Source organism: Mycteria americana, chromosome 6 (assembly GCF_035582795.1).
Source record: "Mycteria americana isolate JAX WOST 10 ecotype Jacksonville Zoo and Gardens chromosome 6, USCA_MyAme_1.0, whole genome shotgun sequence".
Lineage (NCBI taxonomy): Eukaryota > Metazoa > Chordata > Aves > Ciconiiformes > Ciconiidae > Mycteria > Mycteria americana.
In genome coordinates, this window is record NC_134370.1 from 70,992,077 (window position 1) to 71,014,801 (window position 22,725).

A 22,725-nucleotide genomic window follows, 5' to 3' on the forward strand; every position below is an offset into this window, starting at 1 on the left:
GGACCTGCGAGCGGTGAGCCCTGCAGCCGCTGCAGAGCGCGGGGCTGGCACCCGTGCAGGAGGGGAGGGGAGGGCCGGGACCGGCACCCACCTGGCCAGCGGGGGAGGGTAGGGATGCTGGGTGCTGGCCACCCCCACGGCACCCGAGGCAGGCTGGCTCGGCTGCCCTCGCTCGCCCTGCCTGCACCGCCGGCTCAGGGGGATGCAGCACACGGGCTGCTGCCAGCACTCTGTAAGCCCCTGGAGCTGGAGGCCACAGAGCCCCCCAGCCCCGGGGTACTCCCCCACCCCCCCCAGGGTGCCTCCATGCTGAATGCCTTCTGCCCCGCAGCCATCCCCCCCTGCCTGGCCACGCAGCCCCCTCGCCGCCGGCCCAGAGGGCACCCGCAGCAGGTGAGTGATGGAGGGCGGAGGGGCAGCGCCGGCTGCGGACACCCCTCCCTGAGCACTGCCCTCCGGCACAGGAGCCGGGGGGACAACTACCCACGCTGCCCCTCCCCACTGCAGCCTCCTGGGCACACAGAGACCCGGGCCACAGCAGTGCTGGCCTCGGGCAGCAGCAGAGCTCAGCCTCCAGCACGGACGCAGCCTCCTCGCTCAGCGGTGCGGGCAGCCGCAGCTCAGAGGACAGGCCCCCCCCAGCCCCTGCCAGGGCACCAAGGTGAGGGATCTGCCCCCGGCCCGAGGCTGGGGAGAGGGACACAGGTCTGCTTGCCCACAGCTCCCAGGCTCAGGCCCCTCACCGTGGCATCCGTCACCCAGCAGGCCCCCGGCCCCCCGACAGGCAAGGCAGAGGGACCCCGCTGCTCTGCCAGGCACTTCAGCAAGAGGAAGCTTCCTGCCTTCGCGCCGGAGGTACACCGGCAACTCCCCATCCGGTGCAAAGGGCCAGGCTGGGGCGGGGGGGGGGAAGCCGGGGCGCAGCCACACCGCCCTTTGTCTCGCCAGGGGTGCGAGAGGAGAGAGGAACCCGCGCCCCCCTGCCCCATGTACCGGCTGGTGCTGGCAGGGGACAGGGGCACAGGGAAGTCCAGCTTCCTGCTGCGCCTCTGCACGAACGAGTTCAGAGGAGACATCTCCAGCACCCTCGGTACCCGCCCCCCTCCCCCGAGCACCCCGGGTACCCGCGCCGGGGCAGAGGCACGGCAGCAGCGCCTGAGCGTCCCTCCCGGCAGGGGTGGACTTCCAGATAAAGCAGCTGCTGGTGGACGGAGAGCAAACCACGTTAGAGATCTGGGACACGGCCGGGCAGGAGAGGTGAGAGCGCAGGGGCTGGGGCTCCTGCTGCCGTGCCGGGCCAGGTCCCAGTGGGCTGGCAGTCACCGCACCGGCAGCGGGGTGGCAGGCCTGGCCCGACCCCGCAGCAGTGACAGCCCCGGCCCCAGGTACCGGAGCATCACCCGATCCTACTTTCGCAAAGCCCACGGCGTGCTGCTCCTCTACGACATCAGCTCCCCGAGCAGCTTCCTCAGCGTCCGCCAGTGGATTGAGGACATCAAGGTAGGGGAAGGGTCCGACAGGCACCCGGCCCCCAGGGAGAGAGGCAGGAGCCCTGGGGCTTCCTCAGGGATGCCTGGGCTGTGCCGTGCCCCAGACGCTCCCAGGGGAGCGGGAATGAGATGGGAGCGAGCTGGGCTGCTTGCTAAGCAAAGCGTGGGGCCAGCCCCTGGCAGCAGCAGGAGCGTTTCCCCCCAGCTTTTCCCTTTTGCTGGTGTTTGTGGCGGGTCTGGAACTGCACTCTGCTCCCGGGCACGGCACAGACGTGACAGGAGGCAGCCACTGCATGCAGCAGAAGGCTGCGGTTCCTGGATGAGACAGGGGCCACAGCAGCTGCTGCAGCTGGAGGCTGCCAGCTGCAGGGAGCCCCGAGCCACCCTTCCCTCCCGCAGGCCACCGAGAGGCCGCTGCCGCTCATGCTGGTGGGGAACAAGATGGACCTTCGGCCTGGCCTGCCAGAGGCAGCGGGGGTCCACACAGCCCACGGGCAGCAGCTGGCTATGGTGAGCAGGAACACCTGGGGGCCCCCAGGGGTGGCAGGGACCCCCCCCGACACCCACGGCTCCCCCTAGGCCCACAGCTCCCTGTTCTGCGAGACCAGCGCCAAGGACGGCACCAACGTGGTGGAGGCTGTGCTGCACCTGGCCCGGTGAGGAGCCCTGCCTGCCGCGGCACCTAGCTCCGTGCTGTGCCGGGCTCCGTCCTGCCGGGGCAGCGGGACCAGCTGACGCCGCTGCTCCTGGCCCTGCAGGGAAGTGAAGAGGACGGTGAGCCAGAGCAAAGGCCACAGCGCTGGACTGGACCTCAGCATCCCTCCCAGGGCAGCTCCACGCTGCTGCTGGACCTAGCGCAGGAGGCAGGCTGGCTGTGGCTTCACATCCTCTCCACAGACAATCCCCCGCTCCGACTGTGCCCACAGAGCTGCTGCGGAGCAGGCAGCTCACCCCGCTTCAGCTCCTGCACCTACTCGTCCCACCGGCTGCAGGAGCAGCGCAGGCCGTGCGCAGGCCCAGCCGCCACCTCCCCGGCCCCAGACCCGCATCGCCTCCCTGCGACCAGCCCCGAGCCCTCCTTCCCATCCCGAGCCCTCCTTCCCATCCTCACTACAACCCATCCCTCGCCAGCGCAATCCTTTCCTGGTGTCATTCCTCTGGGCTCCCGGCAGTCCCGTCCTCCCCAGGCGCGTACCCCTCGCCTCGTCTCCGAGGCTCCCTGCGTGCCCGCAGCTGCGCTGGGCTCCCACTGGCTGCTCCGACCCCCCAGGCGATGCCCACGGAGATCTCGCAGGCCAGGCCCCACCTTTGTTCCTCACCACGAAGATGCAGCTGCTCCGCACCGCAACAGCCGTGCTTGGTCCATCCCGCCTCCTCGCCAGCACGGAACACGGCCTCCCTCCCGGCCGGGGCACGGCGGCGGTGCCCCCCCGCTCCCCAGCCCCCCCGCCCGGGCGCACGGAGGGAGAAGACGGGGCCTGCAGGGCTCCACAAGCTACTTTAATAGGAGACGGACCCGAGGCGGGCGCAAGGGCGCTGCCGGGGTCCCCGGCGGGGTGGCCCGGCCCGGCCCCGGGGCTGCGCTGGGCATCCTGCCGGCGGGCGGCCCGGCCCCGGGGCGGCGGCGGCCCGGCCGCGGGCTACTTGGCGCCCTCCTTCTTCTCGTCGGCCTTCTTCTGCTTCTGCTGCATGATCTCCGAGTCCCTGCGGGAGAGCGCGACGCCGGGCTGGCCGCGGTACCGCGCCAGCACCGGGCCGGGGCCGGGGATCGGGGCGGGGGAGGGGGGTCGGCGGGGCCTGCCCGCTGCTCACCTCTGCTTGCGGGCGGCGGCCGAGAGCCCGTCGTCCCGCCGCTTGCCCTTGCCCGAGTCGCTCTGCTTCTTCAGGTTCTTCTGCCGCGCCAGTTCGCGCTGGTTCCCGCCTGCGACGGCGCGGCCGCCTCAGAACGGCCCGGCCCGGGGCCCGGCCCCGCGGCCCAGCCCCGGCCCCGCGGCCCAGCCCGCGCCCCGGCCCCGCGCTCACGGGTCACGGCACCGCCCCCCCCCGCCCCCCAGGCCGGCCCCGGCCCGCAGGGCGGGTCACGGCACAGCACGGCACCGCTTCCCCCGGCCCGGCCCGGCCCGGCCCGGCCGCGGCCCGCACTCACGGGTCATGGCGCCGCTGCCTCCCGCCCTCCGCTCCGCCGCCACGTCCCGCACTGCCCCCCCCCGCGCCCCGCCCCGCTGCGCTCTTTAAGGGCGCGGCGCGGCCAATCGCCGCGCCGAGCCCGCCCCCGCCGCCCTTCTATTGGCGCGCCGCTCCGGCTATGTCCCGCCTGATTGGCCGCGGGCTACGGCTGCCATTCTGCCGGCGGGGGCGAAAATGCCGGAAGCTGCGGCGCAGGCGCCAGAGCCGCGCCCACGCGCAAGGGGCGTGGCAGGGCGGGAACCACGCCCCGTCATGACGCGCAGGGGGGCGTGGCCTCGGGAGCCGTGCGGAGAGCGGGGCGGGGCGGGGCAGCGCGGGGGCGATGCGCTGCGGGGGGCGGAGCGGGGCGGGGGGCGGTGCCGGGGGCGGGGCGGGCCCTGTCCCCTCCCCTCGGCCCGACGCGCGGAGCCGCTGCAGCCCCGGGCCGGGCCGGGCCACCGGCGGCCCCGCAGCCTCTCTTCCATCCCCGGCGGGCCGGCTCTCCGGGACGGCTCCGGGGCGCCGCTCAGGCCGCTCCTTCCGCCGCGGGCGGTGCCGGGGCTCTGCGGGGAGGGACCGCCGTGAGCGCCGCCCGCGCCGCCGGGGACGACCGGGCCCGGGACGGGCACCTCCCGACGACGGCCCGTCCCCGGGCGGCCCGGTCCGCCGGCGCGCCTACGCACCCGGGGCTCGGCGGCGGCATCGGGCCGTGGCGGGGCTCCTGGGAGGCGGCGCGGGCCGGGGCGCTCCGGCGCTTCACCAGCCGCGAGAGCTCGGCGTGGATCACCTGCGGGCGGCGGGGCGGCTGCGGCGGGCCGGGCTCCGGCGGGACCCCCGACGGTTCCGGTGCCCCCCCCCCGAGCCGACCTCCTGCGGGACCCCCGACGGGTCCCGCTGCCCCCCGAGCCGGGCTCGGTTCGGGGCTCAGATCCCGGTGCCCGGCTCCTGCGGGCCCCCCCGCCCGCTCCGGCGTCCCCGCAGCCCCGCGCCGCGACCGCCCCGGCCGGCCGGACCTTGCTGGCCGGGTCCAGCTCCAGGGCTCTCCTCAGGACGAGCGCGGCCTCCGCGTCCCGGCCCTGCTGCGCCAGCAGCTGCGGGGAGAGGAGCGGGCGGGAGCGGGCGGCCGGGCCGGCGGCGGCGCGGGGCGGCGCGGGGCCGGGCTCACCTGCCCCCGCCGGAGCAGCGCCCGCCCGTCGTCCGGGCTGATGCGCAGGGCCGCCTCGCAGGCCGCCAGCGCCTCGCCCGCCCGCTGCAGCTTCAGCTCGGCGGCCGCGCAGTTGTTGAGGCACTTGACGCGCTGCTCCCGCAGCTCCTCCTCCTCCTGCGGCCCGGCCTCACCGGCGGCGGGGCCGTCGAGGGCGCGCAGGGCCAGGCGGTAGGAGCGCAGCGCCGCCGCGAAGTCGCCCCGCGCGAAGTGGAAGTTGCCCCGCTCCCTCCGCTGCGCGCCCAGGCGCAGGCGGGCGGCGGGCGGCAGCCGCTGCGGGTCGGGGCCGTCCCGCACCTCCAGCAGCGTCACCTCGAAGAGCAGCGGCGCCTCGGGCGGCACGTCGGGCTCCCTGCGGGCACAGCGCGGCTGCCCCTGCCCGCCCGGCCCTGCCCGGCCCCCCCTGCCCCTGCCCCTGCCCCTGCCCCGGCCCGCCCGCCCTACCTGCCCGGCCGGCCGTAGCCGTAGGGGAAGGCGGCGAGGAAGAAAGAGACCTCCCCGGGCTGCATGGTGGGGACGCCCAGCTCCAGAGCCTGCGGACGCGGGCACGGCGGGGCTGGCCGGGCGCGGCACCGGGCGGCGCTCGGCCCGCACCGCGCCCTGGCCGGGGCTGACCTGCACGACGTCGCCGTGGCCCGGCACGAAGGTGAGCCGCGGGTCCCGCTCCACCAGCCCGCCGTCCTCCAGGGCGCCCAGCACCTTCACCGACACCTCCTGGCCCGGCCGCGGCCGCGGCCCGCCCTGCCCGTCCCGCACCACGCGCTTCCGCAGCAGCCGGTCCTCTGCGGGCGGGGGCGGCCCTGAGAGCCGCCCCGGGACCCCCGCGGCCCGGCACCCCGGCCCGGCTCCTCTCCCCGGGGCCTCCCGCGGGCGCTCACCCGTCAGGTCGCTCCAGCCGTCGGCCGCGAAGAGCGGCGCGAAGCCGCCGGGGCCCGGGGCCGCCAGCGCCTCCAGCCGCCGGTAGAAGAGCCGCTCCTCCTCGCGCACCGACGGCAGCGCGATGGCGGTGTGGGGCAGGCGGAACCGCACCCGCCTGCCCCGGCCGGGCCCCCGCGGCCGCCCCTCGGCCCCCGCCTCCCTCGCCGGGGAGCCGCCGGGCGAGGGTCCCGGCATGCCCGCCCCCGGCCCGCCTCGCCGCCCGCCGCTACCAGCCGGCCTCGGTCCGGTGCCCCCCGGGGCTCGGCGGCGGGCGCCCGCGGCGCCCAGCCCGCACCGGACGCGTCGCCGCCGGCCCCGCCGCGCCGTTACCTAACGCCGGGAAGCCGCTCAGGGGATTAGCCCGGGCCGGCGGCAAAAATAGCCGGCTCAGGCCGAGCCCCGCCGCACGGCTCCCGCCGCCCCGCCCCGCCCCGCCCCGCCGCTGCTCCCCGGGACCGGCCCGGGACCGCCCGCCCCGCCCCGCCCCGCCCGCCGCGGTCCCGCACTCCGGGCCATGCCGAGGCCGCGGGCGGCTCCGGTACCGGGGCTGCGGGCCGGGCCCCGGCTCAGCCTCCTGCACGCGCGGCTGCGGGATCGGGCCCGTCCCGGGGAGCAGCCGGACTCATCGGGCCGGACTCATCGGCGCCCGCTGCTGTCGCAGGGGGCGGCGGGGCCCGTGATCGCCTTCCAGGGCAGCCAGCGGTGAGTGGGGGGACCGGGGAACCGGGAGGACACCGGGGAAGCCAGGACGGCCGGGGAGTGGGGGGACCGGGAGGGACCGGGGGGCACCGGGGAACCCAGAGGAGGCGGGAGGACCGCGGGGGACCGGGCAACTCAGGGCGGCCGGGGAGCGGGTGGGGACCAAGGAACCCGGGGCGGCCGCGGCGTGGGGGGACCGGGGGGGGGAGGGGGACCGGGGGGGCCGCGGGTGAGTGGATCCTGGGACCGGGGAGATCGGAGGGCCGGGCCGGGCCGGCCCCCCGCGGGCCGGGCCGGTGGCGCCGGTGGGAGCAGGGGGGCGGCGGATCCGCCGGGGAACGGGGAGGCTCGGGGCGGCCGCGGCCCTGGAGACGGGGCCTTTGGAGACAGTCTGGGGACAGGCTCCCTCATCCCTCGGGGTGCCCCACCTTGCAGGGCCTTCTCTGGGCATTGCATGGGGCCAGCGGTAGCGGGCTGGGCTCGGCAGGCGGGAGGTGTTCTCTCGTCCCAGGCTAGGTCGGAGCTGGCTGGACAGCCCGGGCAGCATCCCGGAGAAAATCACAGCCTGTGCCTGGGAGAGCACCCGCCCACCGCTGCGGGAGCGTGTGTCCCCGGCAAAGGAGCCCTGCCGCGGAGCAGCTGTTGAGCCTGATTCGGCTGTGCTTGGCTACGGTTAGTGGGGTGCCGCAGGTGGCAGTGGCCCGAGTGACAGCGGGCGCTGAGCCTCCGCTCCCTGCCAGGCTGGGGTTGATGGCTGTGGGGGCCCTGCTGTTCCCCTGGGACAACAGCGCTGCCCCCTCCGGGACCAGCTGGCCCTGGGATGGCCCTGGGATGCGGCGGCTGCTGGTCACCGTGGCCAGGCGGCAGCTCCGCACGTCTGGGGGTCTCAGGCCATGCCAGCGAGCAGGAGGCACCAGTGGCACTGGGAGAGCTCTACAGTGTCCCTGTCACGTCAGCTGTGGGGGGCGGCCGTGGCGGGGCACGGGGGCTTGTGGGGCTATGTGCTGGGACTGATGGGGGAGGACAGCAGAACCTGGTGTGATTCTCCCCAGGGACTGACCCCCTTCTCTCCTGACGTGTCTGCAGGCAAAGGCATCACAGCTCCCGAGAAGGGCGGCATGACCGGCCTGCTGGGGAAGGGCTCTGCCAGCCACGTCCGTGTCCCTACAACAGCCTGCCCCAGGGCTTCTGTTCAAAGCCGGGTTCAGCCCCCGGCCCCGTGGCCCCATCGCAAGCACGAGCTCCTGCAGCGGCTGGAGGGGATGCCAGCGGGCAGGCCTGGCAGGGCACGGCTGCCGACGGCGCTGGAGGAGGTGAGGGTGCCGGCTGTGGCGCCTGCTCGGGTACGGGCGTGCTGCAGCGTGCCCACCCTGCTGCGCTCCCCCCAGGTTGCGGAGCTGGATCCCGCTGCCTGCTGCTGCCGCCTGAAGGGGACCCTGGCGGGCCGGGCGCAGGAGGACTGGCCAGGGAACGTGGCCCAGGAGTGGCAGCAGGCTGCCCTGCTGCAGCACAGGGAGGGCAGGGGCCCTGGGGCAAGCAGCAGTAGGAGCAGCAGGGTCGGGGGTGCTGGAGCGCTGTTGGGGTCTGGCCATGGGCACGCTGCATTCGCTCCCGGGTACTCGGCACCCTTTGGGCAAGACTGGACCCACCCCTCTGCTGCCCGGGCACTCGGTGTTTGGAGACACTTTCCCCAGCCTTGGTCTCTGGTCTCCGCTGTCTCTCGTGCCCCAGGAGCCGGGACTGCAGACGCTTGGCCCTGTCCTTCCTGGTGCCTCTGCAGCAGCCTCCGGAGCGTGGCTCCCATCAGGCCACCGGCAGAAACCTTCTGGGGTGGTAAGCGCTCCTGGGCTCTGGCAGCAGAAAGCCCCTGTGTGTGCGGGTGTGGGGGAGCCCGGTTCTGTGCAGCTGCTTCCCCAAAGGCATCGGGCTGCTTCCTCTCTGTGCCTCCCTCCCAGCAAAGCCCTCCTGGCCCCCCAGCCCAGCTGCTCTGGGGCTCTGGACTCTGTCCCTGCCTTGTGTCCCGGCCACCCCTGGGCACAGTGCAGCAGTGGGGGGCTGGCCCTGCTGTGACCCCCAGCACAGCCCAAAGCGCAGGGCACGCCTGAGCACTGACGAATCGAGGGATGCAGCGGCCCTGGGGTGGCAGGGTCCCGGCACAGCGGTCCAGCACGGGCCCGCAGCAGAGTGAGTTTGTCTTTCAGAAGTGCCTGGCACCGCTGGGTTTCTCAGATCCAAGGGCCAGCAGGAGGTCCCAGGCCACAGCATCCGGCCCTGGCTTGTGAGAGGGGCACTGGAGCTGCCCGCAGATGCCCAGCACGCGGCACCCGGGAGCACAGGGCCAGCAGCAAGTCGGGCCTCTGCCCCCCAGCAGCCGTGCCGGGAGCTGGAGAGCGAGGAGGCGGCAGGCGATGGCTGGGAGGAGAGGGCCCGGAGCAGCACCCCTCTGCCCCAGAGGTGAGGGGCTGCCTGGGGAGGGGGCCAGGGACACGGCCCTGGGGTGCACGGCCCTGCCAGCTCATGCAGCAGAAGCTGCACCAGACCCCAGGGTGCCCTGGGAGGAGGTGGGTGGCCCGAAACAGGACTCCTGGCAAGCAGAGAGGCTTTGGCACAGAGGCCAGGGCAAACACGGGGACAGTGCAAGCCTGGGTGAACTGCCCGGCCTCACGGCCCGGGGCCGTCGCTGCTGCAGCTGCGTGGCCGAGCAGGGCAGACGCTGCGCCCTGCGCACCGCTGGCCCCCTGCACACCGCTGGCCCTGGGGGCTCCCTGAAAGGCTCCTGGGATCTCCCCGGTGGGCCAGGGGCTCTATGCCCACCAAGCCATGCGACTGCAAACTCAGCTTTGGGGAAGGGACCTTCCAGCGAGCCCAGGGGTGGGACAGATTCTGGCTGAGGTGGGAGAGGTGCTCCAGAAGAGCTTTAACCCTCACGACCTCCTGCTCCTTGCCCGATGCCAGGTCCCAGGCTCGCAGCTCCTCCTTAGCAGAGATCCTGGATTACTCGTGGTAAGAGAGCTTGGCACTCGCTGCCACGGGGCTCCCTGTTGCGTAGCGTAGTTTGGCCCAGCCCCACAGCATCGGGCGGGCTGAGAGGAGCTACCTGCCTCGCCTCCAACGGCAGCAGCAGAAAGGGCTGTAAGTCACAGGCCTGCCTGCTCGCTGCCCCTCGTGCCAAGGGCCTCGCCCAGACGACGCAGCGCTGCCAGCCCCCCGCCGCACCAAGAGCACGGGCTCTGCTCTGCTGCAGAGGCCGTACAGGCCCAGGGAGAACAAGCTTCTCCTGGCTGCGGCAGGAAACACCCTACCCCCTGCTCAGCAGAGCGGCGCAGAGCTTACGAGGCAGCGTTTAGTGCAGACCACGCCAGTACTGCTGTCTGCACGCACGCAGTGGTGACGTGAGCCAGAAGTTCATTCAACTGGGAGCCAAAATGAAGATGTTGAAACAAGGAAGGGAGGAACACAAGGCAAGCGGGAGGCCTGGGAGATGGTGACAGGACGCAGCCATGCTCCGGTTCTGCTCACCCACTTCTTTTGGTTTCAGGCACTTGAAGCTACAGTTTTGCATGAGTACAGCCACTTCAGGGTGAGGCCGGCTGCAGAGCAGGGACTGATGTGTATATATTTTATTTTTTTTCTCTTCCTAGCTACCAGCAGGAGAAGAATCACTGTGAATACCTCCACCAGAAGCTGTCTCACATCAAAAGCCCGATTCTACAGTTTGAAGGAAGGGGGAGCTCCCAGGCAAACTGCTGCTGCTGCAGTTCTTTTCTTCTTGCTTAGCAGGACCTCTCCCTGAAGCGGTGGAGGAAGCAGATCACTGAGGGTGCGTTAGATTAAGGGTGAGGTTCAGGAATGTCCTGCTGCCATCAGTACATCTTTCCTCAGATGTCCGTTTCTCCTCAACTGAAGCCTCATTAGCTTCAGTTTAACTGCGGCAGCCAGTAAGGGGTACCTGCGCAGCCACCAGCACGACACCCTTTCTCACATCCTTTGTCCCTCTCGCCAGAAAGCTTCACCGCTTCGACGGAGCCTGTGCTTACTTCACCCCTGCTGGTCTGGACAGCGGCACCGACGCTTACCAAGAGAGGGGCTCTGGGCCAAACCCACTGAAGAACTGACCTCGCGCTTAGTGCCAGCTGCCACCAGGTCTGAAGTGACCGACTAGGAGCAAAGCGAGGATCAGAAAAGCTTCCCCTGGCTCTCCCTTGCCTGATGCAGGGCAGTACCCTGTCCATTAGGGAAGCGGTGCGCCGTTCGGTTTTACAGAAGGTAGTTGTCAGCAGTCAGAAGTAGGGCCTGTTGTATTCCCCTGGTCCTTGCACTAGCGACTGAAGCCTGCAGCCAGCTGCAGGGGTCCTGCCAGCTTGAGGTGCAAGGACCACTCAGTGTCACACACATACTCCCCCTGCCCCCAAGGTGCCTTGACGTCTGTTCTGGGAGACGGAGCACCCGATAGCCAGCAGCAGAGCACAGGAGGCAGATGTGGCTTAAGACACCGATGTAGCTGGGGAAGAAATTCTTGTACTGCATAGCTGCTGTAGACAGAGAACCATGTGCTAAGCGTTGTATGATCTACTGTACCTGGAGAATTCCAGCAGCATTAAATGATCAGTAACAGCCGTTGGAGCTGTGGAGGAGGAATCCACAGAGAAAGCAAGCACTGGCTTTTACCATGGTAACTGCTGCAACACAGCAGTGCCTCGAGTCTGCTGATCCTCACTTCAACTCACATGCAGCCTGAGAAACTCGGAGCGCCAGGAACAGCCCACCTCTCTCCACCCACCATCTCACTCCTGACCTTCCTAGTCAGCACATTCTGGGCCAAAGGCAGGCAGGACTGCCTGTACCCCGAGATGGCCAGTCACAGCCCACGCCATCCGACTGCAGCACAGCATCCTATTCCTCTCACTCCTGAGGAGAAAGCCACAGCTGCCAGCCTACTTTCTACCAAGAGAAGTAATGATCTTACAATTAACTGGTCTTAACCACGCACGAGCCACAGACAAGCCTACTGGCTGTGAGAAACACCCTCAGCACTGGCCTGACCTATGTTTGGGTAGACTATGTAGTTAGTAGCACTCCTCCCCTACACTTCACTACTTTTGCACCGCTTAAAAGCTAATTTATTGCTGCTGTTTGTGTGCTGCTGAGCAAGCCCCATGCCAGACTGCTCTGTATGCCTGCACTTGTCTAGATCCAACAGTCACATTAGGTACTACATACCTCTAAACTCGCTGAGGCAGTGCTACCACCCTATCAGGCAGCATGCAGACAGCAAAAGCACTGGTGACCGGAGTCCCTAAGCCCAAAATCTGCATAAATATAGTACCTGAAGCACATCACATTGGGACAGTTGCTGCTACTTTGTTCTAGAAGGATTCTCATTAACCGAGGAAGGAGAACAGGCTAAAGGCTGAGCTTAATATCTAGAAACAGACTTCTAAAGGCTCGCTGAAGGAAACTAGGCTCTCAGTAGGGAGTTGCTGCCTACAAAGAGCAGGATCCTGGTGTTAGGTTTGACAGGTCTCCATAGGACAGGGACACTTGGTCTTAAGGGGGTCATTTTATTGTTTCACTTCTCCAAATGTACAAAAAAAATTAGAAAATAACCCTATCCCCCACCCCCTCCCAAACGACAAAACAAACCAGTCTGGGGAGCCCCACAACAGTGCAGCTAAGAGATGGCAGGAAATTAAACAGAACTAGATACAGCAGCTGGGTCCCCTCCGCCCACACGGTCACTGGCTCTCCACAACCCAGAACTGGCCCCAGTCTGCCCAGTGCTTCCCCAATTCACACAGAGCTCATCCTGACAAGATGGCGAGCGGGTACTTTACAAATCCTCCTTCACCTTCTTCTTGGATTTCTTGGTTTTATCTTCCTCCTGCAGCACGGGAGTGTTGGTTGCCTCCCGCTTCAAGTAGCTAATGAAGTCACTCACTTCTCTGCCACCCTGCAGAAAGCACAAGACAGTAAGGCAGTGCCTGTGCTCCCTGTGGGATTCCCCTTCGCTAGAGGCAGAGTTCAAGCGCCAGGCAGGAGACCAAAGGGACCGCAAGCAGAGCCCTCCCCCGTGGGTCTGCAGCACACGGCAGAACTTTCCCAGCAGGTACCACCGGGTGCGTTCCCAGAGTAACTAACGGGACAGAGTGCCACCCGCAACTCCAGAGAGGCTCGGCATTATTTGGACAGCTGGATGCTACTTCACTTCTTTACAAAGCAGCAAGAGCAGCAAAGGACTCACCTCATACTTCTTTGGACTCTGCTTCTTGCCAGCTGGAGCAAAATAGATGGTGGGGAAGCTGGGGAGAGAGAAGAGACATCTGAGCTCCTAGCGTGCTCTGTTTTCTTTCAGGCCAGCAGGCTAGCCCTCACTGAAGGGACTCGCACCCCGCATTCCTCTGGTTTAACGTGGTAACAGCTTCAGCAGCTCTAAAGCCAGCAGGTGTGGCCTCCAAAAGCCTGGCCATGTCCACAGAGTTGGCTGAGCGCAACTATGTCCAAGTCTGCTAGCTAAACTGTTTTCAGAAAAGCGAGCCTGGCAGTTTTTACACTGACAAGAACGGAATCACAGCCGATGCAAAAGCAGAGGAAGGGGTTCAGCAAGACAGGCCTCCAGGCATAGCCAGGACACCAGAATCCCAGAGAAGCAAGGCAGATGAACATCCTTTGTTTTCACTCTTGATTTCTTCACTCTAAGTAAATGCCTAGCAATTGCATGCCAATCGCCTCCCCCGCCCATCCTCCCCGGAGATGCTTTCAGCTCTTCTGTTGTGGTTGCTGATCAGGGACAGAAGCCTGAACTCATCCACTGACATGGTGGTGTAACAACAGTAAGACCTACCCTCTGACTTCGTATGGAGAAGGCACATCATTGGCTGTGGCATCCATTTTGGCAATGACGATATTGGGGTCTTTACTGAGCTGTTGGAAGAAAGAGCTTATTAGTAACCAATCCATAGTAGTTAACAGCAGGAACTCACCCATCATCATCATCCAAGATAGCGATGTCAGAGGACAGTGCACATTGTATGCTAAAAGGTGAGCAAGTTTCTTCTGAGCCATTTTCTTCTGCCTCAACAGGGGCACAGGGAACAAAGTCCCTCCCCAGTCAGCTGTATGCAGCACACATCTCCCAGTGGTACCTGCTGAATTGGTCTGGTATAACTTCTGGAGAACGCTTACCCCAGAGCAACCGCTTACCTTCCACCCTAGAAAGTGAGCTGTGAGGATATGCAGTGCTCAGGAAGGAGGGGTGCCTGACGGCCAAATAGCAAAAGGCTGGTCAGATCTGGGAGAACAGACTTATTTACTCCACTCATGAAAGCGTGCAGGGCAGCGTTATCCTTCACCACATGGGAGACTATAATTGTGCAGAGGGAAAAGACCCAAAAAAGGAACTTTGCCAGTTGAGGCCAGTCATTGAATCGGAGAATATTTGTGCGCCACAGAGGAGGGCACAGGCCAAACCTACTCGTGTGGCTGCTACCACGCTCCAGCTCCTCCTAATGTACTTCTGCATTCACAGGAGATGCCAAAACTCATAATCCTCAGGAAGGCAAATTATGCCCCCTTACCATAAAGGCTAGACAGACAGATTGTTTAGTGCTGCAAAATTCTAGTTTGCGTTCGCAACAGAGTCCCAGACCTACCTTCTCCCCCAGTTCTTTGTATTTGGGCTCCAGATTCTTGCAATGGCCACACCAGGGTGCATAAAACTCTATCAGGACATCTTTGTCTTCTGCATTAACAATTTCATCAAAGTTCTCAGCAACCACCACCTGGTAATGTTTGATCATACAAGTTAGTTTTTTCTCAGTCGAGAGCGAGGCTATAACACGACATGCTCCATACACTCTGCCCAAGAAAGCCCGGCCCTCCCACAGTAAGCAGGAAGAGTCACGCTGCACCTACACAGCAAGCAGCAAAATGACCAAACGCACGACTCTTCACCAAGCTATAACATCCTCAACGTGCAGGTAAAAACCTGTCATAAGGTACCAGCACTACCTGCAAGTGAGGTTTGCATCTGGTATCCTCACAGGAGGAGGAGAAAATAATTTCTTTTTAATCCCAGAAAGTTCCAGGCTGAAGAATCAGTTCAGCAAGACTGGCTGAGGCCATCCCCATCCACACACAAACAAGCAGTGACTTCCACTCCCTCATAAGGCCCTCAGCATAAAGCCAGGCCATGGAACGCTTTCATTCAGGGCAGAATTTACTGGGAGGGATGAAAGGTAGGAGTTACACGACACCCCCCTCCCCCAGTGATGAGATGAACACATAACTCCTTAGAAATAGCGCAGTCACGACCAACTTGAAAGCCATGCCATGAGGGAGCACAAGCCAAGACAGCAGGTCTTCGCACGATCCCTGTAAGTTTGGACGATGCTGCACTTGTAGAGCACATCACCAGTGTGCTCAAGCAGCAGTTACTATGCTGAGAGAACAAAATGGAATCAAAACTGCAAGCTGCATTTCTCCCTTGACTCAGGAAACTGCAGTACAACAAGGGAGTGAATTCTTCTTCCATCTGTCACAGCAGAGGCTTCTCAAGATGCCACAACGCAGCACTCGTAGCATGGGACACTGGCATATGACTAGAAGCCGCTGCTGAACAGTGTTTCCTCATCCACTGGTAGCTGCTGCTACGCTTGAAGGGGCACTCACCTTCACAGGGCCATCATTGCTTTCAGGGACAGGCTCTGATTTCAGATACTTTTTCAAGTTTCCATCGAAGTAATCTTGCAGGAATCTCTCCAGAGCCTTTCCATCACGGCTGAAAGTGAAGTGACGTTTTACAGCCATCATCAGACATACAGGATGAGAGGGGAAAACTTTCGAGGCTGATTTAAGCTCCTTCCACCCACAGAACAGATGCCGCCTGCCTCTCCCAGAGTACCAGTCTGCAGCTGCCTTAGAAGACCCCAGAACAAGTGCAAAGTTGCCCTCAAGAGCTTTGACAGGAGGCTGGATGCACATCCCATACCAAGTTTTAGGCCTTCCAGCACTCTTAAGTTTCTTTTTTCAAGAAACAAGGTACAACGATTTCCTGTGCCCTTTAATGCATCTTAGTTCCTAACCAGACACTTAAGTATCTTGAATGAAATTATCTACCTTTGTATAACAGGAGGGGCTGCAAGCTCTCTAGAGGGCAGGAAAACACACAAGGAGGAGCCATTTTGACCCAGCAATCATTTCTTCCAGCTGGAAGATCCAGCTTTCCTGTTTCCTCCAAGCTAAGAAATATGATCTGGTCAGAGACCCCCAGACCAAAGTCCATCAAGTAAGAGGCAACACTGCCAAGTTCAAAAACTTACGAGAATTCTTCCTGCATGACGTATTTATCTCCTTTGGCAGTTCTGATGGCAACAACCGGAGCCTCACCCACGCTGCTGTCTAGACCAAACTCTGAAAGCTCATGGCCAAAGGTTTTCCGACTAGCGACAGCAAAAGACAGTTTGTGGCCGGCATCTAAGAACTTCTTTGCAATCATCATAACTCTGAGGGAAAAAACAAAAGCCACAAAACAGAAAGCATGATTCCTTGGAAAATTATCTTCCACGTGACATAACAGCCTTCAAGGTGAAGTGCACACTGGACAAGGAATTCAATGGCGTGATGCGTTCTGCATAGGCAAGTCCTAGAGAAACGGTGTTGAGAAGCAGAGGAGTAAGTTTGTGTCTATAGCGAATGAGCCCTGTGCAAGTGTTGTGTGCATTCATCCTCCACCCATCAGCGTGACCACCAGGGTCTCAGGCACTGGGGGAAGGACAGAATCCCACACAACACCAGTAAGGAAGTTTGTGCTTAAGGTCTGCGGACTAGGGATCCAAAAGCAAGCAGGTGGGGTTTCAAAGGATACACACTGCATGCTTTGGGCTCTGCAGGTAGCAGCCACCCCAATAGTTCTAAGTAGAAACTCAGCTGGAAGCCTCCTGGGAGAGAAGAATTCACGTACAAACAATAGGAGAAGCTTTGTCACCTGGGCTATGGAACAGCACCGATGCGGGGAACAAGCGAGAGAAGCCAATTACCCCCCACCGCTGCATACCTGTTGCGCCAATAGTTGGAGCCCTTCGCGTTCTTCTCATAGTCCACGTCATAGTATGCCACCAACAAGTCCTTCCCCTGGATCAAGTCTTTGTTGTCTTCAGTCATGTGTGGACAGATGCCAAAGCTATCAACGAGACAGATGTTAGCAGCTTCAGTTTCACTGCCCAGAACCCCTCCCCTCCCAGGAACGGCCTTGATGCAGCACACTCTTGTTTCCCACCCAAGAACATTAAACGCCAGTAATCAATAAGACCTAACTCACATGTTCTCCTGGATAAATTTCTTGATCTTTCCACTGGTGATTTTGTCTTCTGTGTACTTAACAGAGCTGTCCTCAAACTTGTTCATCAAGCGTGGAGGACGGAATAAGACTATACCCCTGAGGGGAAGAAGGTATCGTGAATTAGTTTAAAGTATCCCTGGGTTTCCAAGGATGGCAGCTAGATGAGGTAAGAACCCAATCTCCAGTGACTACCCCCATTCACTCTTCATAGCTTCAACAAGACTGTCTGGTTTCTTGGTGGCACAGCTGTATTAGATCGACCTGTCAGACCCTTCTCCATTATTCAGACAGGCCACAACAAGAAACGAAAAAACCCCACCATAACAAGCAACGCGGAAGCAACACACCTCTGTTGAGATACTTCCTATCCGGAGGCAGACACTAACCCTCCAGAGCCTGCAACCATTTGTACCTTTCTACCTCAATTCCAAAGAGATTTAAAAAATGCCACTGGCAGCTGGGGAAGAAACAAGACCTTAAGCTATGTTCAGAACATGAATCCAGTTAACAACTGGAATCCATGAATTTGTTCCAGATGTCTCAATAACAAGAAATCCTTGTGTTAAACAACTTACTCTCCATCTTCCTCATACTTCTGCACCAATTGGTCCTCACTGGTATGTGCAAAACGGTAGTTATCTCTTAGGTTGTTGGCGGCTTTCATGAATTCTGAATACGCATCACCAGATGCATCTCCAAAGAAGCCTGCAGCAGAAAGACAGATGGTGACACCAAACCGGCTCAGCAGCAGTCACTCTGCAGCCCTCATCGTTGATCTCTACAATGCACTGAAAGATCAAGTCCTCCACTGCATGTTCTGGCCTTCGTCTTTGACAGCTTCTCTCCCATTTTTATTGGAACCTTTCTACATTCCCTCCTTTCCACCAGCAGAAAGTTACTCAAGAGTCTGCCCAACTTAGTCATTCAGCCAAAAGGCAGTTCTCCTCTGAGCACTAAGATATCCGTGTGTAACCATGTGACGCTACTAGCGATGATAACTGCCAGTGGTACTTAATACACGTAAGTTTGGGAATGCTGATCAATACTCATCCAGTTACACTTGTAATGTGGCACCTGATCCGCACAAAGGACAGCTGCTATTACCACTTCTAAGCCATGATCGAATCATGCGATGTTGGCAGCCGGCCAGCGTCAGGAGATAGCACCCAAATGTATTTTCTAGCAATTCAAAGGTGCCTGTTGCCAGCCAGCCAAAAGAGCAACAAACTTTAAAAAATATACACTATAGTGCCAGGAGGTCTGACAGACAGTCAAAGAATCACGGGGGGGGGGGGGGGGGGGGGGGTGGTGTTAAAAAAAAAAAAAGGTTGGAAGGAATCCCCAGAGGTCACTGAGTCCAACCTCCTGCTTAAAAGTCAGATCAGGTTGCTCAGAGCTTTGTCCAACTGAGTTTTGAAAGTCTCCCAGACTGAATGTTTCGAAATCCCTCTGGGCACACGTTCCACTGCTTTATCGTTCTCGTTATGAAAACGTTTTTTGCTCATGTCCGTCTGGAATTTCTCTTGCTACAGCTTGTGATACTGTCTCTTATCCTTTCACAGTATATTCCCCAAGACATCTCCCAAAGCCAAGCGTCCACTCATTTCAGTGCTGCACTGCATCGACTCACCCACTACAGAAGCATCTTTATCACCAATGAATTTCTCAAAATCAGCCACAGAATTGAGAGCCACCGAAGCAGGTCCCGCCTGTTTCTTGAGATGACTGACAATCCCATCTTAAAATAAAAGTGAAACGATTAAAGGGATCAATACAAAGTTCCACAAGACATTTTTCAAGCTTCCCAAAACAAATGTTGTTTCTGCAGAATCCATACACCTCTCCCATACAATAAATACGATGTGCATTGAAGAAACACTATCACCAACTTCACACAGGAACTTTCTCGCGTTTTCCAGATACTGCACATCAAGGGTACTAGGATTTAAAGATAATGTGGAAACCTTCACCTTTAAAAGAGAGCTTTAAGGGATACTAAACCTCCAGGGCTCTGCCAGCACAAAGAGTTCTGGAAAGGGCAAGGGGGGGGAGGGTCGCGTAGGTGGGAACCTTCTTTGTATCCCTCAACACACGTAACATCCCTGACAAGTCTATCCTATGTGGGTCTGCCTTCCAGCACCATTTCAACAAGGCAGACGCTTGCCGATGAGCTCTTACCTGCTGTCCTGGGCCCATCATAGGTTCCTGCCTCTTCTCCATCTCGAAAAATCTTTAAGGTGGGATATCCACTGACTCCATACTTATTACAGGTGTTTGAGTTTGCGGTACAGTCCACCTAAAGGAAGAGGAACATTGCTACTCAGCGACCTAGCCACCCGTACGTGCAAAAGAAAGCGGCCTTGCCGTTGCCCACATTGTCACGTATAAAGATAAAGTCTAGAGGGTCTGAAAGCTCTCAGGTGTCTTTAACCAAGGCTGGATTCCTTTCACAAAAAGCATAAGGATCCACAAAGCGTCTACAAGACCAAAAGCTGGGGAGTCAAGACTGGGGAAGGAGGTAGCATGGGTGTAATGACAGGCCCAGGAAAGTATTTGAGGAAATACTGGAAAGATTAAGTAGTTGCAAGTTTCTCCAGACTACACAGAGAAGAATACTAGAAAGGGTAGATTTTTGTAATCAATGACAGGCTTAACAGGAATCAACTGTTCTCAGCACCTTATCAGTCCTGAAGTTCCTACAACGCCTGAAGAAAACAGGCTGACCTCAACTGACAAGGAGGCCATGGTGTCAAGAGCCCATGCCACTTCCCAGAAAGGAAGAGGAAGACCCTGATTTGAGAAAACCATACAAGTTTTCCGGTGGAAGAGAAAGCTCTCGGACAGCAACCCTTATTTCATAAGTCAAGGGACAACACCATGAAGCACAGTACCACGCTAGTTCTCAGACTAGATTAAAGAGCTCAAAGAAGGCTCCTTCCGCCCGGTTCGGGCGAGCCCTCTTGTACGCACTCGTACACACCCATTTTATGCTCTGCACGCCACCTGAGCGGCAGCAGCCCTCGCAGGGTTCAGCTTCCAGATCGTTCCCTGGCGCCTAAACCTTCAAAGAGACGAAGCCCGTCAGAGCTCTCCAGAGCCCCGAGGAGGCCCGATGCGGGCACCGGCGGGCGTCGCGAGCGGGCTGCCACAGCGAAGCTGTTATCGGACCGACGTCTGTCCGTGAGCCACCCCCGGGACGGCACCGCCCCCGGGAAGAGCCGGTGCCGCAAGTCCTCACCTTCACGAGCGGCACGATCCCCTTCAGCCTGGTCGCCGCCGACTCGTACTCCGGCGCCAGCCGCTTGCAGTGCCCGCACCTGGGAGGACGGGGGGGGTTAGGCCGGCCCGGAGCGCCCCGGCCCACCCCTGCCCCTTCCCGGCCCGGCCCTGCCCCCCCGCCCGCCAGGCGCCCCGCAGGGCCCCGCTCCGCCGCTCCCGCCCGCCCCAGGCGGCCCCTCACCAGGGCGCGAAGAACTCCACGAGCACCAGCCCCGGGCGCTCGGCCAGGCCGCTCTCGAAGTCGGCATCGCTGAGCTCCACCACGTCGGAGGCGCGGGCGGCGAGGGCGAGGAGCGGGAGCAGCAGCAGCGCGGCGGGCAGCGGCCGCGGCCGGGGCGCGGACATGGCGGGCGGGGCGGCGCGGCGCGGGGCTCCCTCCTCGGCGGCGGCGGCGGCTGAAGAGGCGCCGGGGGCCGCAGGCCGGAAGTCCCGCCCCCCCAGCCGGATCTGCCGTGTGGCAGCTCTCCGTTGGGCGCCGCGCCGCGCGTCACGCCAGCTCCGGCCAATGGACTGCCGACAAGGCTGGGCGGGGCCAGCTGCGGCGACCCCGCCTCTCCCTTCCCCGGCCGCCGGCGCTGGGGCCGCAGCGGGGCGGGGGCAGCACCCGGGGCCGGCGGGATCGGGCTCCTCGGGCTCCTCGGGCTGCGCCGGGCGCCGACCACTCCCGGCCGGTGCGGTGCGGTGCGGTCCGGCCCGGCCGTGCTGCGCTCAGGGCTCGGCCCCGTCCCCGAGCCACGGCGTGCCCCTGGGCTCCCTCCCGCCGCCCGGCCCCGTCCCAGCCTCCAGCCCCGAGTCCCGCCGCAGCGGGTAGCTCTGTCGCGCCGGGTGCGGGGCCTGCCCCTGCCGGGCCCGGTGCCACGGCCGGAGGCGCAGCCTCCCCGGCAGCTGCGCGGTGCCGGTCCCCGGGGGATTTCAGCCGTTTAATCCCTGCGTGCTGGTCGAACGCCAGCCAGCCCGCGGCCATCGCGTGGGCACAGGCACCGCCAGCCTGTGAGCAACGCCGGCCCGTGGCGCCGAGCGCCTTCTGTCAGCCCGGAGCTCCCCACGGGCCGGCGTCCAGCAGAGCAGCGCCCACCCACACCCCCCCCCCCGGGCTGCGGCCCTGCGGCAGCTCCGCCCGCCGGCACCGCTCCGCCGCGCGGGAGACCGGCGCGGCCCTGGCTGCCAGCGCTTGCGTGCTCCCAGCCGCACCCGCGGTCGGGTCTCCCCCGCTTGATCGTATCGGTCTGCGTTTGCGACTGTCGCTGCCCGGCTGCGCGCCCGGCACCGCCTCTCGCTGCCGGGAATGCCTGCCGGAGGGCTCGGCGCGGCCGCGGGCCCGCCCCGCAGCGGCCGCCGTGCCCTGGGAGCACCGCGGCCTCTGCTGTTCCCGCAGCAGGAATACGGCTGCCGAGCCGCCTGAATCTGCCCGCTGTTAACCATCTCGCTGGCGGGGATGCATACAGCGGTTCCGAGTCCGTGCTACCACACCCTTTCTCCAAAAGCACGGGAGGAATTAGCGTTCCCCAGCACCCCCAGGAGTGGGAAAAAGCTCTAGAGATAGTGCTTCAAACTGCAGGGCCAGAAAACCCTGATCTTCCCTGTTACAGAGACAAAATAATCACCTGGGGGTTTTTTGCCTCGCAGAAATTGCTGCTAAAAGATCCAAAACCAGACCAGGCTAGCAGAAGTTTAGGAAGGTGAAGAAAAGACGAATCAAGGGGGAAATATTTGATGAGCTCATGGTGTCCTGAGAAACACAGAGGGTGACCTGGGAACAAAGGACAGGAATCAAGGGGACAGGGGTGCCAAGTACACGGCACCGCAGGGATGCACAGCAGTGACACTGGAGCTGATGGGGCACCGGCGGTGGGTGGGAAAGGACCCGTAGCATGACCCAGCCGGTTACAGAAATGGAAAGAGATGCACAAGCAGCTCCCGCAGGTAACGAACCAGCACAGGCGGCGGAGGGAAGACTGCTCCTTCGTAACTGCTCATGCCTCGCAAGAGCATCATTGTGCTCCCACACCCGGACCCCGGGACACCTCCCATGGGAGATGCCCACCAGAGCCCGGCCACCCCGTGTCCAGTGGGCTGCAAACCCGGAGCCGGGGGAGCTGAGCCGCTAGCGTGGAAGGGAACAGCTGCCCGGTGGCGGCCCATCAGATGTGCACAAGCCGGGGCTCGCAGCACCGTCAGTACCACAGCACAGAGCCTGTGCGCACGATTTTGTTTGTTAGTGGTTTGAGAACGGCCTAGTTACTGCCAGAGGAATCAGGAATTCCCAAGTTTGAAGTCAGCAACGTAATGTCAAGAATACTGGGACTGACAGACCCACGGCACCCTGACCCAGGCACCGGGGCGTGGGGGACACAGCATGGGAGCTTTGGGGAGCTGCTGTCTGACGTGAAAGCAAAGCCCCCGGGGAGATGAGGCTGCCCACTGGGATGCAGCCGTCGTTGGCCAGTTCACGTGAAGCAGCTGCACGGATGAATAGTGCCACAGATCAAGTCCCCGGGCGCAGCTGAGCCCCTGCCCAGCCCCGCTGCTCCCCAGTGCCTGGGCCAGGCCTGGGCGTGCCAGAGGGAGCAGGGAGCGCCAGCATTGCCGGCACTGCGCCCACAGCCGGCCCGGATCGGGTGGGAGAAGCAGGG

The 22,725-nt window shown here is 62.7% G+C and overlaps 3 protein-coding genes across 3 annotated transcripts; all 3 read right to left on the reverse strand.

Annotated features, from left to right (window-relative positions):
• Nucleotides 1-2,971: 2,971 nt before the first annotated feature.
• On the reverse strand, nt 2,972-3,726 carry SERF2 (small EDRK-rich factor 2). Its single transcript, XM_075506540.1, has 3 exons — nt 3,637-3,726; nt 3,303-3,411; nt 2,972-3,194 (listed from the first exon to the last, which is right to left on the reverse strand). Exons 1-3 carry the CDS (start codon nt 3,641-3,643, stop codon nt 3,131-3,133), a joined length of 180 nt encoding a protein of 59 aa, XP_075362655.1. The 5' UTR covers nt 3,644-3,726; the 3' UTR covers nt 2,972-3,130.
• Nucleotides 3,727-4,014: 288 nt separating this feature from the next.
• Nucleotides 4,015-6,098, reverse strand: LOC142411901 (peptidyl-prolyl cis-trans isomerase FKBP8-like). Its single transcript, XM_075506541.1, is given in 6 exon segments — nt 4,015-4,443; nt 4,670-4,747; nt 4,822-5,212; nt 5,305-5,448; nt 5,450-5,642; nt 5,739-6,098. Coding segments are annotated over 6 exon segments (1,302 nt in total). The 5' UTR covers nt 5,974-6,098; the 3' UTR covers nt 4,015-4,182.
• Nucleotides 6,099-12,018: 5,920 nt separating this feature from the next.
• PDIA3 (protein disulfide isomerase family A member 3) lies at nt 12,019-20,506 on the reverse strand. The gene is made up of 13 exons (XM_075506542.1): nt 20,274-20,506; nt 20,052-20,130; nt 18,992-19,109; nt 18,444-18,551; nt 17,389-17,518; nt 16,793-16,909; nt 16,529-16,654; nt 15,795-15,977; nt 15,145-15,253; nt 14,127-14,255; nt 13,319-13,398; nt 12,719-12,776; nt 12,019-12,427 (listed from the first exon to the last, which is right to left on the reverse strand). The coding sequence occupies exons 1-13, from the start codon at nt 20,435-20,437 to the stop codon at nt 12,308-12,310; spliced, it is 1,521 nt and encodes a 506-aa protein (XP_075362657.1). The 5' UTR covers nt 20,438-20,506; the 3' UTR covers nt 12,019-12,307.
• Between the last annotated feature and the right edge of the window lie 2,219 nt (nt 20,507-22,725).

Excerpts from the sequence above, each read along its gene's own strand:
- SERF2 (XM_075506540.1), bottom strand. Across the intron at positions 3,195-3,302 it reads GCCGCCGCCCGCAAGCAGAG|GGACTCGGAGATCATGCAGC; the intron begins GTGAGCAGCGGG and ends GCTCTCCCGCAG.
- PDIA3 (XM_075506542.1), bottom strand. The coding sequence starts at position 20,437 with ATGTCCGCGCCCCGGCCGCGGCCGCTGCCCGCCGCGCTGCTGCTGCTC. Across the intron at positions 17,519-18,443 it reads TAAAGATGCTTCTGTAGTGG|GCTTCTTTGGAGATGCATCT; the intron begins GTGAGTCGATGC and ends TTTCTGCTGCAG. Across the intron at positions 15,254-15,794 it reads GTCATGCAGGAAGAATTCTC|CCGTGATGGAAAGGCTCTGG; the intron begins GTAAGTTTTTGA and ends CTTCACTTTCAG.